The 14,120-nt window shown below is 41.7% G+C and overlaps 1 protein-coding gene across 2 annotated transcripts in view; it reads right to left on the bottom strand.

Moving 5' to 3' along the window:
• The window catches only part of SCLY (selenocysteine lyase), a 34,175-nt gene extending 20,390 nt beyond the window's left edge, over window positions 1-13,785 (bottom strand). The window contains exons 1-3 of one of the 2 annotated variants that reach the window (XM_011929590.1): window positions 13,671-13,785; window positions 9,650-9,750; window positions 8,334-8,514 (exon numbers count right to left, since the gene is read on the bottom strand). In XM_011929590.1, coding sequence (XP_011784980.1) covers window positions 8,334-8,514; window positions 9,650-9,750; window positions 13,671-13,773 — 385 coding nt within the window. In that variant the 5' untranslated portion in view covers window positions 13,774-13,785. The remainder of the gene's footprint in view (window positions 1-8,333; window positions 8,515-9,649; window positions 9,751-13,670) is intronic. The other variant, XM_011929591.1, reaches the window with a different exon arrangement.
• Between the last annotated feature and the right edge of the window lie 335 nt (window positions 13,786-14,120).

A 14,120-nucleotide genomic window follows, 5' to 3' on the forward strand; every position in this document is an offset into this window, starting at 1 on the left:
CAGGAGAATGGCGTAAAAAACCCGGGAGGCGGAACTTGCAGTGAGCTGAGATCCGGCCACTGCACTCTAGCCCGGGCAACAGAGCGAGACTCCGTCTCAAAAAAAAAAAGAAAAAAGGGCAGTGTAACTGTATATTGCTTCTCTCAACTGATTTAAAAGCAACTGTATAAAGTAACATATATATAATTATTTTGTTAGGGCTATAACACAATATTTCATGAGAACAGCACAAAGGAGGTAGGAGGGAGCAGAATTGTCTATTAAGGAAAAGACACCAAATGATAATTCAGATCCACGGAACAAATGAAGACAATGTGAAAAGGCAACTAAGAAGGTTACTCGAACAAAATCTATAATCGTACACTTGCTCTTTCTTCCCTTAGCTTCCTTAAAAGACATGAAATTGGCCAGGTGCAGTGGCTCATGCCTGTAAGCACTTTGGGAGGCCAAGGCAAGAGGATCACTTGAGCCCAGGAGTTCAAGACCAGTCTGGGCAACATAAGGACACTTTATCTGCACAAAAAAAAAAAAAAAAAAAAAAAAAATTAGCTGGGTGTGACGGGATATGCCTGTAGTCCCAGCTACTAGGGCAGCTGAAGTGGAAGGATCACTTGAGCCTGGGAAGTTGAGGCTGTAGTGAGTTGTGATCGTGACACCAAACTCCAGCCTGGGTGACAGGGTGGAATCTTGTCTAAAAGAGAAGAGAAGAGAAGAGAAAGGACAGGAAATTAACTAAAATGATATTTGTGGCTGGGTGCAGTGGCTCACGCCTGTAATCTCAGCATTTTGGGAGGCCAAGGTGGGCAGATCACTTTAGGCCAGGAGTTCAAGATCAGCCTGTCCAACCTGGAGAAACCCTGCTTCTACTAAAAATACAAAAATTAGATGGGCCTGATCGTACATGCCTGTAATCTCAGCTGCTTGGGAGGCTGGGGCATGAGAATCACTTGAACCTGGGAGGTGGAGGTTGCAGTGAGCCAAGATTGCACCACCGCACTCCAGCTTGGGTGACAGAGCAAGACTGTCTCAAAAAAAAAAAAAAAAAAAAAAAATTGTAACAATGCACTGTTGAGTTTGTAACATATATAGATGTAATACCCATAACAAGAAAAGCACAAAAAAGAAGAAGGAACAGAACTGTATAGGAGTAACATTTCTACATCTTTCTGGAATTAAGTTAGTATAAATCTGAAGTAAATACTGATAAGTTTATACGTATATAGTAAGCCCTTGATAACCACTAAGCAAATAACTAATTTAAAAAGTGAAAAAAGCACTAATGAATTTTGATGTTAAACTAGAAAATATTCATTAATGCAAAAGAAAACAGTAAAGGGGGAAAAGAAAACAAAAATATATGAGATATCTAGAAAACAAAAAGTAAAAATACAGGTGGTAATCCAACTATGTCAACAGTAACATTAAGTGTGAATGATAAAACAATCTAATAAAAAGGCAGAGGCTGTCAGACTAGATTTAAAAAGAACTGGCCGGGTGCTCGCGCCTATAATCCCAGCACTTAGGGAGGCCGAGGCAGATGGATCACCTGAGATCAGTTCAAGGTCAGCCTGGCCAACATGGTGAAACCCTGTCTCTACTAAAAATACAAAAATAAGCCAGCCATGATGGCAGGTGCCTGTAGTCCCAGCTACTTAGGAGGCTGAGGCAGGAGAATGGCTTGAACCCAGGAGGCGTAGGTTGCAGTGAGCTGAGATGGTGCCACTGCACTCTATAGTCTAGGCAACAGAGCAAGACTCTGTCTGAAAAAAAAACAAACCAAAAAACAAAAAAAGAATCTACAGGAGACCCATGCGTCCTGTTCAGGGCTCTTGGGGTGGGCCTAGTTAACCTTCCCCAACGGTGACTTTTCCCTTTTCGTATTATTCACATCAAAGATAAGTCTTAGATACTGTATGATGTTCAAGCAGTTTATTCTGGCAGCGCTCTTACAAGATAGCTAGCAGGAGCAGGCAGGTGGCAAGGGTCAGATACGTTCAGGCATCATGACTGCCTGACCGAGAGGGTCTCTGTCCGGAGAGCATTCTCAGAGTTTCAGGGATTCTTCCCCGTTCTTATCTTGTATTTAGTCCAGGTCAGTTACCAGGTTTCTCTTCCATAAGGGAGTTAAGCTATTTTGATAAGGGTAAGCTTTGTATTTATGGTTTATGAGAGTTCCATCTATGCTGAGGTGGTCTTACCTCCCGGAAATTCCCCAGCCAGGGTTGGAAATCCCTAGGCCATGTTGCGTCATACTGCTAATTGGCACATAGTGTCAGCCCTGCAAGATGGGCTACTGCCATCATTAATCTTATAGCCACAATATGTCGCTTACACTGTATTACAACATGTCAGATTTAAAGACGTAAATGGATTAAAAGTAAAAGGATGGAAAAAGATATTTATGCTAGCAGCAACCATAACACAGTTGGAATGACTATACTTACATAAAAGGGACTTAAAAAAAGTTACTAAAGATGGACATTTTATAATGATAAAAGAACCAGTTCATCCATAATACAAAACAAATATAAATGTATATGCACCTAACAACAGAGCACCAAAATACATGACACAAAAGCTGACAGGTTTGCAGCGAGAAACTAATTAATAGTGTGATCAACTATTAATCAGACCACCGATTAATAATAGCGGGATCATTCAAAATCACATTTTCAATAATGGATACAACAACTAGGCAGAATTTTAACAAGGGAACAGGGAACAGAAGACTTGAATAACACTATAAATTAAGTAGATCTAACAGACATCTACAAGACACTCCAACCAACAATAGCAGAACATACATTATCCTCCAGTGCACTTGACATATACTCTAGGATAGACTATATGGCTAGGCCACAAAATAAAAAAAAATAAAGAATTTAAATCAAAGTATTTTCTACCTCTTAAGGAAGAAAATTAGAAATCACTAGCAGAAAGAAACCTTAGAAATTAAAAAAAATATGGAAATTAAACAATACACTCAAATATCTAATGGGTCATAGAAAAAAATCACAAGGGACACTAGAAAATACTTTCTGAGATGAATGAAAATGAAGACACAACATACTAAAACATATGGAATGTAGTTAAAGCAGTGCTTAGAGGGAAATTTATATCTGTAAATGCCTATATTAAAAAAGAAAAAAGGTCCAGGAGTGGTGGCTCACACCTGTAATCTCAGCACTTTGGGAGGCCAAAGTGGGTGGGTCACTTAAGGTCAGGAGTTTGAGACAAGCCCAGCCAACATGGCAAAACCCCGTCTCTACTAAAAATACAAAAATTAGCTGGATGTGGTGGTGCACACATCTGTAATCCCAGTTACTTGGGAGGCTGAGGCACGAGAATTGCTCAAGTCTGGGAGGTGGAGGTTGCAGTAAGCTGAGACTGTGTCACTGCACTTCGGCCTGAGCAGTAAGACTCTGTCTCAAAAAAAAAAAATTTTTTTTTCAAATCATAACTAATCTTTCACCTTAAGACACTGGAAAAAAAGGAACAAACCAAACCTAAAACAAGTAGAAAGAAAGAACCCATTTATGCCAAGTGTTCATTATTGGAACACTAAGCTTGTGGGAGTTATTTATATCCTACTGCTCAAGGTTATTGCCAAGGTCTGATTTTTCACACACAAAAAACTTGCAACCTCCGGCATAAATGGGTTAATAAAGATTGGTGTAGAAATTAATAAAATAGAGACTACAAAAATAACACAGGAAAATCAAAAGTTAGTTCTTTAAAGAGTTTAAGAAAGATAAATCTTTAGCTAAATTGATCAAGAGAAAAAAAGAATAAAATTACTAAAATCATGAATGAAAGGGATATATAAATCTTACAGAAATAAAAAAGCATTACTAGAGACTACTATAAACAATGGCATGCCAATAAAATTAGATAACGAATGAAATGCACAAATTCCTAGAAGGACACAAACAACTGAAAATGACTCAAAAGAGATAGAGAGCCTGAATAGACCTATAAAAAGTAAAGAGGCTGAATCAGTAACTTGAAAATTCTCCACAGCGAAAAGCCCAGGCCCAGATGTTGTCATTGGCAAACTCTCTCAAATATTTAAAGATGAATGAAAACCAAGTCTTCACAAACCCTTCCAAAAAACAGAAGAGGAGGGAACACTTCCCATGATTTACATGGGGCAAATTTTACCCTGACACTAAACTAGACAAAGACACCACAAGGAAACTATAGACTAATACCTCTTATGAATATTGACAGAAAAACCTTCGGCAAAATAATAGTGAACCAAATCTAAAAACACATGAAAAGGATTAAATGGTTTAACACCCAAAAATTAGTTAAGGTACTGCAACATTACAAACCTAATAAAGAACAAAAACTCACACGATCATCTCAATAAATACAGAAAAAGCATTTAACAAAATCCAACACCCCTTTCATGATAAAAACACCCAACAAACCAAGCACAGAAGGGAACTTTCTCATCGTGATAAAGGCCATCTATAAAAAACCCACAGCTAACAGTATATGAAATTATGAAAGAATGAATGCCTTCCCTTACAATCAGCAGCAAGATAAGGATATCCACTCTGGCCACTTCTACTCAACATTGTATGGAAGTCCTAGCCAAGGCAATTAGACAAGAAAATAAAATTAAAGAAATACAAGTTGGACAACAAGAAGTAAAACTATCTCTAGTTGTAGATGATATGACCCTCTATATAGAAAATCCTAAGGAATCCATTAAAAAACCTATTGAAACTAACAATTAGGCTGGGCATCGTGGCTCATGCCTGTAACCCCAACACTTTGAGAGGCCAAGGTTGGGGTGATCACCTGAGGTCAGGAGTTCAAGACCAGCCTGTCCAACATGGTGAAACCCTGTCTCTACTAAAAATAACAAAATAAATAAGCTGGGCATGGTGGCACATGCCGTAATCCCAGCTACTTAGGAGGCTGAGGCAGGAGAACTGCTTGAACCCAGAAGGTGGAGGTTGCAGGAGCCAAGATCATTCCATTGCACTCCAGCCTGGGCAACAAGAGTGAAACTCTGCCTCAAAAAAAAAAAAAAGACTAACAATTAGAACTAATAAATTCAGCAGAGTTGCAGAATACAAGAGTAACATACAAAATCAACTGTACAGTTGACCCTTGAACAATGTGAGGGTTAGAGGTGTGGCGCAACTCATGCAGTTGAAAATCTGTGTCTAACTTTTGACTCCCCCAAAACTTTTTATTTTTATTTTTAGTTTTTGAGATGGAGTCTTGCTCTGTCGCTCAGGCTGGTGTGTGGTGGCACCATCTCAGCTCACTACAGCCTCTCCCTCCCGGGTTCAAGTGATTCTCCTGCCTCAGCCTCCCAAGCAGCTGGGATTACAGGTATGTGCCACCATGCCCGGCTAATTTTGTATTTTTAGTAGATGGGGTTTTGCCATGTTGGCCAAGCTGTTCTTGAACTCCTGGCCGCAAGTGATCCGTATCCCCTTGGCCTTCCAAATTGCTGGGATTACAGGTGTGAGCCACCACACCCAGCCAGCTCCCCGCAAACTTAACCAACAAATAACCTACTGTTGACTAGAAGCCTTACTGATAACATAAGCACTTGATTAACACATATTTTGTATATTATATGCTGTATTCTCACAACAAAGCTAGAAAAAAATACTAAGAAAATCATAAGGAATAAAAAATATATTTACTATTAATTAAGTGGAAGCAGATCATCATAAAGGTCTTCATCTTCATCATCTTCACAATGAGTAGGCTGAGGAGGAGGAAGAAGAGGGGTTGATCCTGAAGTCATAGAGACAGTAGAGATAGGAGAAAACCCACATATAAGCAGACCCACAGAGTTCAAACCCATGCTGTTCAAGGGCCAACTACATTTACATATATTAGCAATGAACAATCCAAAAATGAAATAAGAAAACAATTCCATCTACAATAGTATCAAGAGAATAAAACACTTAAGGATAAATTTAACAAAAGTGCAAAAACTTAATCCTGAAAACTGCAAAAATTGCTGGAAGAAATTAAAGTAAATATAAAGACATCACATGTTAATGGATTGGAAAACAATATTGTTATGGTAGCAATACTGACCAAATTCATCTACACATTCAATTCAATCCCTATCAAACTCCTAGCTAGACTTTTTGCAGAAATTAACAAGCTGATCCTAAAATTCTTTTGAGATTTCAACAGATGCAGAATAGCCAAAACAATATTAAAAAATGACAAATTTGGAGAACTCCTACTTTCCTATTTCAGAACTTACTATAAAGCTATAGTAATCATAACAGTTTGGTACCAATCTAAGAACAGAAATATAGGTAAATGGAATAGAGTTGACAGTCAAGAAATAAACCCTCACATATTATGGTCAACTGATTTTCAATAAGGGTGCCAAGACCATCCATGGAAGAGTCTTTTCAACAAATATGCTGGAACAACTGGATGTCCACATGCAAAAAAAGTAAATTTGGATTCCTCCCTCACACCACACACAAAATTAACTCAAAATGTACCACAGATTTAAATGTAAGAGCTAAAACTATAAAACTCTTAGAAGAAAATATAGGAGTCCATTGTCATGACCTTGGGTAGGACAAAACCTTCTTACGTATGACACAAGGAACAACAACAAAAATGGACTTCATCAAAACAAAAAGTTTCTGTTCTCTAAAGGATACCATCAGAGTGAGAGCACACCCACAGAATGAGAGAAAATATTTACAAATCATCTGTCTGATAAGGGACTAGTATCAAGCATATATAAAGAATGCTTACAACTCAATAAAAAGACAAGTCATCCAATTAAAATACGAGCAAGGACTTTAATAGACATTTTTCCAAAGAAGATATATACAAATGCCAATGAACACATGAAAGATGCTCAACACTACTGGCTATCAGGGAATTCTAAATCAAAACCACACCTACTAGGATGGCAATAATCAAAAAGACAGATAACAAATGTCAGCAAAGACATGGAGGAACTGGAACCCTGTGACACTGCAAATAGGAGTACTAAGCGGTGCGGCTACTTTGGAAAACAAAGCTTAAGGTTAAACAGAGTTACCTTAAAAGTTGTCAGATAGTTACCACATGACCCAGCAATCCCACTCAACAGAATGCTAATTTTTTTTCCCCCAGAGAGTCTTGCTGTGTCTCCCAGGCTGGAGTGCAGTGGTGTGATCTTGGCTCACTGCAACCTCCGTCTCCAGGGTCTAAGTGATTCTCCTGCCTCAGCCTCCCCAGTAGCTGGGACTACAGGCATGCACCACCACGCCTGGCTAATTTTTGTATTTTTAGTAGAGATGGGGTTTCACCATGTTGGCCAGGCTGGTCTTGAACTCCTGACCTCAAGTGATCCACCCACCTGAGCCACCCAAAGTGCTGGTATTACAAGGCTTGAGCCACTGCACCCGGCCAAAAAATTTTTTTTTTCCAAAAAGGCTTCATAGTCAAATCAAGCAGTTCAGCCACAGTCCCTCAATCTTGAAGAGAAATGTATTTTCTTTTTATTCACCTTCAGGTTTTCATATGGATTACACAAGAAAGCTCAGGCTGAGAAGAAAATCTTTTTCAAGGACAGTGTTGATTAATTGGCTGCCCCAGTTTTACAAGTTAATGGTCTACAACTGGTGAACATGTCACTCCTTTTTGGGACATCCTATGGTAAGAAAACTGAAAGGTGGCTCTGTCTGTGCTGTGTGACGGCCACAGGGCCACTGCTGCTGCAGCGAGCCTCCTCCTCCCCGCGGTCCCCTGTGCCTCCTGCTGCACCTGGGCGCCACCTCGCTCTGCTTTTCTGCACACAGCGGGAGGCCTTGCCTCATGGGTGCTGAGATCAGGTGCGGCAGCTTATTCCAGGCTTTACACCTGAAGTTTAGGGCTATTTGACCCTTCCCCTTCATGTGAGAGGAGAGTGGGAGCTGAGATTTTATGATGAAAACCAAATAATGACAAGCTTCATTTGCCCATTTGCAGGCGTACTATATAAAGGTTAAATATTTCTTACATGCAAGTTTCAAATATCACTTAGTTTACACAAATGGCTAGTTCTACATATTCATTTTCGATGTTTTTCCTAAGGGAAGGTTTGGCCACACTGGCTGACGCCCTCGTGGCAGCTGGTCTCTGCACTGAGAGGGGCAGCCAGGGAGCCCAGCGCAGTGAGGGGCATCTATTCACCAAGGCGCCAGGGCCTGGCTCCCCATCAGAACCGGGGAGTTACAGTGAGTGGCACATTGAATCCACATCTCCACAGTGGATCCCAGGCTCTGCCTGCAGGCCGCTCCCCGCCTCACAGCTGGAGCCCAGCAGGCTGGCCCCAGGGCCACCCTGCACCCACTCACCTGCCACTTGTTCTTCTGCCAGGTGCTCCAGGGGCAGCCGGATTGAGTCATGTTCCACCGAGGAAGTAATGAAATGGGGCTTGGTCCCCTCCACTGGACTGTGGTGCCCACCCGCGTGTCCCTTTGAGGTCTGGTTTGCGTGGAAATGTTTCACCACAGAATGGATTACTAAATTATTTGACTGCAGAGATACAGCAAAAAAAGCATTTACAAAAACTGTGCTGAGGTAAGGTCAGAGCAACAATTTCTGTTACTTAATTTCTTTTGTGGCTAATAGCAAAAAAGCGTCAAAGAAATTCAGCTTCCTGAGTTGGACCTTTTGAAAGATTTGGGGTTTTCCAACATTCAAAAACTTGAGATTCATGTCCAGTCAATCATGTCTATTTTATTGTTAAGCAATATTATTAATTTTTAAGAATTTACATAAATGTATTGGCGTAAGTGCAGTTTTGTTATATGCACAGAATATTATGAATTTTTAAATTTTATAAATCTGCCATAGAGAGTATTTTGTCCAGCCACCACTGCTGGTGGGAGTATAAATTGGTACAACCTCTACTGAGGGCCATCTGTCACCAAATGAGCCCCGTGACCCAGCAATTCCAGTTCTTGGACTTCTTCCTACAGCTACACTCACAGTGAAACCAAATAGTGTGTATAAAGGTTATTTATTAATATTAAGTGCAGCACTGTTTCTTACAGCAAAACCTTGGAAAGCCCTTAAATATCTATCAATTAGGGATTAAAAGGAATGATTCCAGGGCAAAAATGATGGGGAAACCTTTATGGAAATAACAATGCAAAGCAGGTTACTTTACATATTACATTACAAAAATCCTATTAGCTACCTGAAATTTACTTAAAGGATATATACTAATTATCTCGAGCTAGTATGCAATATAGCAAGACCACACATCACTCTTTCTTTCTTTCTGAGACAGGGTCTCACTCTCTTGCCCAGGATGGAGTACAGCAGCGTGATCACAGCTCACCACAACCTTGAATTCCTGGGTTCAAATGATTCTCCCACCTCAGCTTCCCTAGTAGCTGGGACTACAGGTGTCACCACCACACCCAGCTAACTTTTTTTTTCTTTGTAGATATGGACTCTCCCTATGTTGCCCAGGCAGGTCTCAAACTCCTGGGTTCAACCAACCCTCCTGCCTTGGCCTCCCAAAGTACTGGGATTACAGGCATGAGCCACCACACCTGGCCTACTCTTCCTTTAAATGAAAATGTAGCAAAAGGGAATCACTTTTTGTGTATTTTATTATAACTTGCAGCTAAAAGAATGTGAGTGTGTTCAGAAGCTTTACCTCAGTGCCCCCGGAAGTGAAGAGTATATCTTGAGGTTTCCCCGCTATCATCTTCGCGAGGCTTTCCCGAGCTGCATTTATAATATCCTTGGCCTTTTTTCCTTGAGGGACCAAAAAGGAAATTCATTAACATTGCTTCACCAAGCCCTATCAACGCTTCTAAAAGGACAACCAAATACAAAAGAGTAAGAGGTCTGCGTGGGCCGTTCTAAGAAAAATCTGCCCCCTTAATGTGAGCACAGCAAAACACTACAACCTAGACACAACCTGGCAAAGGGGCGGCCGTGAGACAGCAGCGAACCAGTGACCAACTGAGAGTTATCAACTCCATGAGACCCAGAAACAAGTACGGGAGGTTGGCTAAGAACCTGGACGTCCCCCAAGATGTGGCTTTCTTCTTACCAGTTGCTGCGGGGGGAAGCTGTGGCCATCTGCCTTGCTTCCCATTCAACAAGAGCGGAGAATGAAAGGATGGAATGAGTTGCAAACAACAAAAATAAGCAAAAACAGAACTCATGACTCCTCAACACAAAGTCTAGTGCCATATCTCATTCTGCATGTCGCTCATGGTGTACCTGGGCTGCGAAGGTTACCGTCTCAGGGACACACCTGCTTTCAAACAGGGCTATGCATCGGGCCATCACCCAGTTTCACTGGCTAGAAGGAAAACACAGGAACCATGCTTGATGGGGCAAAGACAGAAAGGCTCTGGCATGAGAATCTGAAAGTTTCAGTGACCATCCTTTTTTTTTTTTTTTTGAGACGGAGTCTTGCTGTCTCCCGGGCTGGAGTGCAGTGGCCGGATCTCAGCTCACTGCAAGCTCCGCCTCCCGGGTTCCCGCCATTCTCCTGCCTCAGCCTCCCGAGTAGCTGGGACTACAGGCGCCCGCCACCTCGCCCGGCTAGTTTTTTTTTTTTGTAGTTTTTAGTAGAGACGGGGTTTCACCGTGTTAGCCAGGATGGTCTCGATCTCCTGACCTCGTGATCCGCCCGTCTCAGCCTCCCAAAGTGCTGGGATTACAGGCTTGAGCCACCGCGCCCGGCCTGACCATCCTTACTGTACACACCAGGAGTCCCCAAACTTTTTTGACCATTCAGTCTTTTTAAAAAAAAAAAAAAAAAAAAATTGAACAGGCACCACTAGAACATATACTATTACAAAACATCATAAAAAAGAGAAATATAAAAAGCTGAGGTAAAATAAATACACAAAGTAATTCTGCCGCTCCTCGATGCTACTGTATAGATGTCAGTTTTCGTAGCAGTTTCCTAAACACCTAAGGCCTATGGTGTTTAGGGAAACTCCATCATTTTACTTGGTGACACTAAAAGTCACCGTAATAAACTGTCACCCTGACTCTCAGCCTTCCCTCTCTCAGTGATAATGGTGTGGCTGTGTCCCCACCCAAATCTCATCTTGAATTGTAGCTCCCATAATTCTCACGTCATCAGAGGGACCGGGGGCAGGTAACTGAATCATGGCGGCAGGTCTTTCCCGTGCTGTTCTCATGACAGTGATTGAGTCTCAGGAAATCTGACGGTTTTATGAAGGGGAGCTCCCCTGCACACGCCCTCTTGTCTGCTGCCATGTAAGATGTGACTTTGCTCCTCTTTCGCCTTCCTCCATGATTGTGAGGCCTCCCCAGCCATGGAAAACTGTGAGTCCATTAACCCTCTTTCCTTTATAAATTACCGAGTCTCAGGTAGGTCTTTATTAGCAGCATGAGAACAGACTAATACACTGAGGAAATGGCAACTCCATCCCTCAGCAGCCCAGGGCAAAAGCATGGGCTCTTTCTCTTTTCATTCCCCGCCAATTAATCCACCGGCAAATGCTGTAGGCTCTGCGTTTAAAAGATGTTCCGAACCTGACTCCGCCTCTCCACCGCCCAGCCACCAACCAAGCCAAGGCCACTGCTGTGATGTTCTCCTAGCAGGCCCCCACCAGGGTCCATTCTCCACACAGTAGACAAGGTAATGCCTCAAAAACGCAAACACATTTTGGGCACCGTGCTTCATCCCTCCCCAGCAGGGTGCTGAGGACACAGTTGATGCTCAGTCAGTCAGTGCTGCTTACGTCAGCGGTTTCCAAAACCCCAAGGCCCCCTCACAAGCTCCACAAAGTCAAAACTGTTTTCATGATGATACTAAGAGATCAGCTGCCTTGTTCACGCTCCTTTTCTCACGTTCCTTTTCTCACAGGTATACGGTGAAGCTTCCAGAGGCTTCCGTCGCTATGACGACGTAGGGACTTCAGTGGGCTGGACGGGGAGGTCTGAGCACTGGCTATCTTCCAGCAACAGGCTGTAAAGAGACCTCCACACGCACAACAGGGCCACGCTCGCGAGGTTTCTTCTGTTTTGCCAAAGATAGTTTATTTTTCATAAACATTTATGAACGCTGAGCTTATTTTCAGGTTTTTTTTCTATTATAAGCAAGACTGTGATAAATACCTTAGGTATGTAAAATCTTTCCCCACATCCTCAACATTTTCCTTAAAATAAATTTCCCTCAAAGACTTTAGATAATAATATTTAGGCTGGGCGTGGTGGCTCACATCTGTAATCCCAGCACTGTGGGAGGCCGAGGTGGGTGGATCACAAGGTCAGGAGTTCAAGACTAGCCTGGCCAATATGGTGAAACCCCGTCTCTACTAAAAATACAAAAATTAGCCGGGCACGGTGGCGCGTGCCTCTAGTCCTAGCTACTTGGGAGGCTGAGGCAGAAGAATCGCTTGAACCCAGGAGGTGGACGTTGCAGTGACCCGAGACCTGAGATAATGCCACTGCACTCCAGCCTGGGTGAGAGCGAGACTGAGTCTCAAAATAATAATAATAATATTTAAATATTATTAATGCTTAAATAATAATATTGTGAAAATAATTAAACCACTCTGTAAATTGATTTTTTTTCTTTTCCATTTCTGAGTAGCAACAGAAAGTGAACTGCAACACTTCTGAGGTTATGGTTTTTAATTTGTGGAAACAAAGGCTGTCAAGGAAACCTAAAAGCCACTGCCAGGCTTCATTTAGGTCCAGAACGTGACTTCTCCGTGAGAGCGATTCCCAGACGTTTTCATGAGACCATGCCTGTCATCGGCATTTAATTATTCTCTATATTTTCAAGTTTAATACGTCAGAAAGTTCAATTTTACTAAAGGAGAGACTGGATACAAGGCAATGTGCAGCAGATTAGCCAGAACAGACCAACAAATAAGCCAACAAGTAAGTTAATGAATGACTAGTATCTAAGCTGAAGGGCTTTGTTATTAAGTTGCTGTGAAACTTTTAACAGCAAATGAATATGAGAACATATTAAACCTGCAAAGTTGTACACAAGTGTTACTAAACCATATAGCCTGGCAATATTCTGTTTGAAGTTATTTTCGTTCATCATAATCCACAGTTAACCTAGTTTATCTTAATTATCCCTAATAAACATTAAATAAGAAAGCTAAGACTTGAGTTTGCTCATCTGTCTGAAAAACAGAATGTAACTCTGCCCATATAACTGACTTGAAGCAAATTATTCTCCAAAACCTCCAATTTAATGCTCTACATTACAATAAGAATAAATTGGAAACATATAAGAATATTTATAACTAATTAATGAAAAAGTAATTTTCATTTTTAAAAAGGGCCATTGTATGTTATCCTGATGACCTAAAAGACATATTTTGCGAATTCTGTAAGGATTGACTGAGCTAGATCTGTGCAGTGCTCAACAGGCACTGACTGCCACTGCAAGGAACTCTCAGTGGACAACTTTCTCATCTGGGAAAGGGTGATAGGACAGCATGTTAAAGATTAAACATTAAAGGTGAAAGACTACAGTAGCAGCAAGGCTCAGCTTACAAACTGGGACTTCTCAGAAAAGAAACAATCAAAAATTACAGCTAAAGATTTGCAGCTAACAGAAATCTATTCAAAACAAAGCCATCACATGTGAGTGTGCAATTTCAGTAAGAGCGTCCCATCCCCATTATCTCCCATCTGTGAACATGTGCATCTTCTAGAGGTACCTGCTGGATACAGGCTGCTGGGATTGCCCCAGGCTTCCCACATGGCCTCCGTCATGGCCTGGATAACTTCTGGCTCCAGGGGAGTGGTTGCATTATAGTCCATATAAACTTTCCTGAAGGAAAGAAAGCAGACACCCCCTAAGGAAAAGGAGACGGCAAATGGGAAGTACGGCTGCTCTGTGTCTATCCCATCAGCAGGAGCAAATCATGTCAAGGGCACGGCGGTCTTCTGCATAAGCACTGCAGACACCCACAAGCTGCACTTGGGAATATCCAGATCTGCACTACTTATGGAAAACGTATGCACAATTTCTAATAATCTAGTTTTTGCCAATTTCTTTTATAATCGATAGGACTTGGATTTGCATTTAGGTTTTCAAAATTTCTTTCTAGCAAGGCACGGTGGATCATGCCTGTAGTCCCAGCCACGGGGGAGGCTGAGGCGGAATG

Source organism: Colobus angolensis, unplaced genomic scaffold, assembly GCF_000951035.1.
Source record: "Colobus angolensis palliatus isolate OR3802 unplaced genomic scaffold, Cang.pa_1.0 Scaffold82, whole genome shotgun sequence".
Lineage (NCBI taxonomy): Eukaryota > Metazoa > Chordata > Mammalia > Primates > Cercopithecidae > Colobus > Colobus angolensis.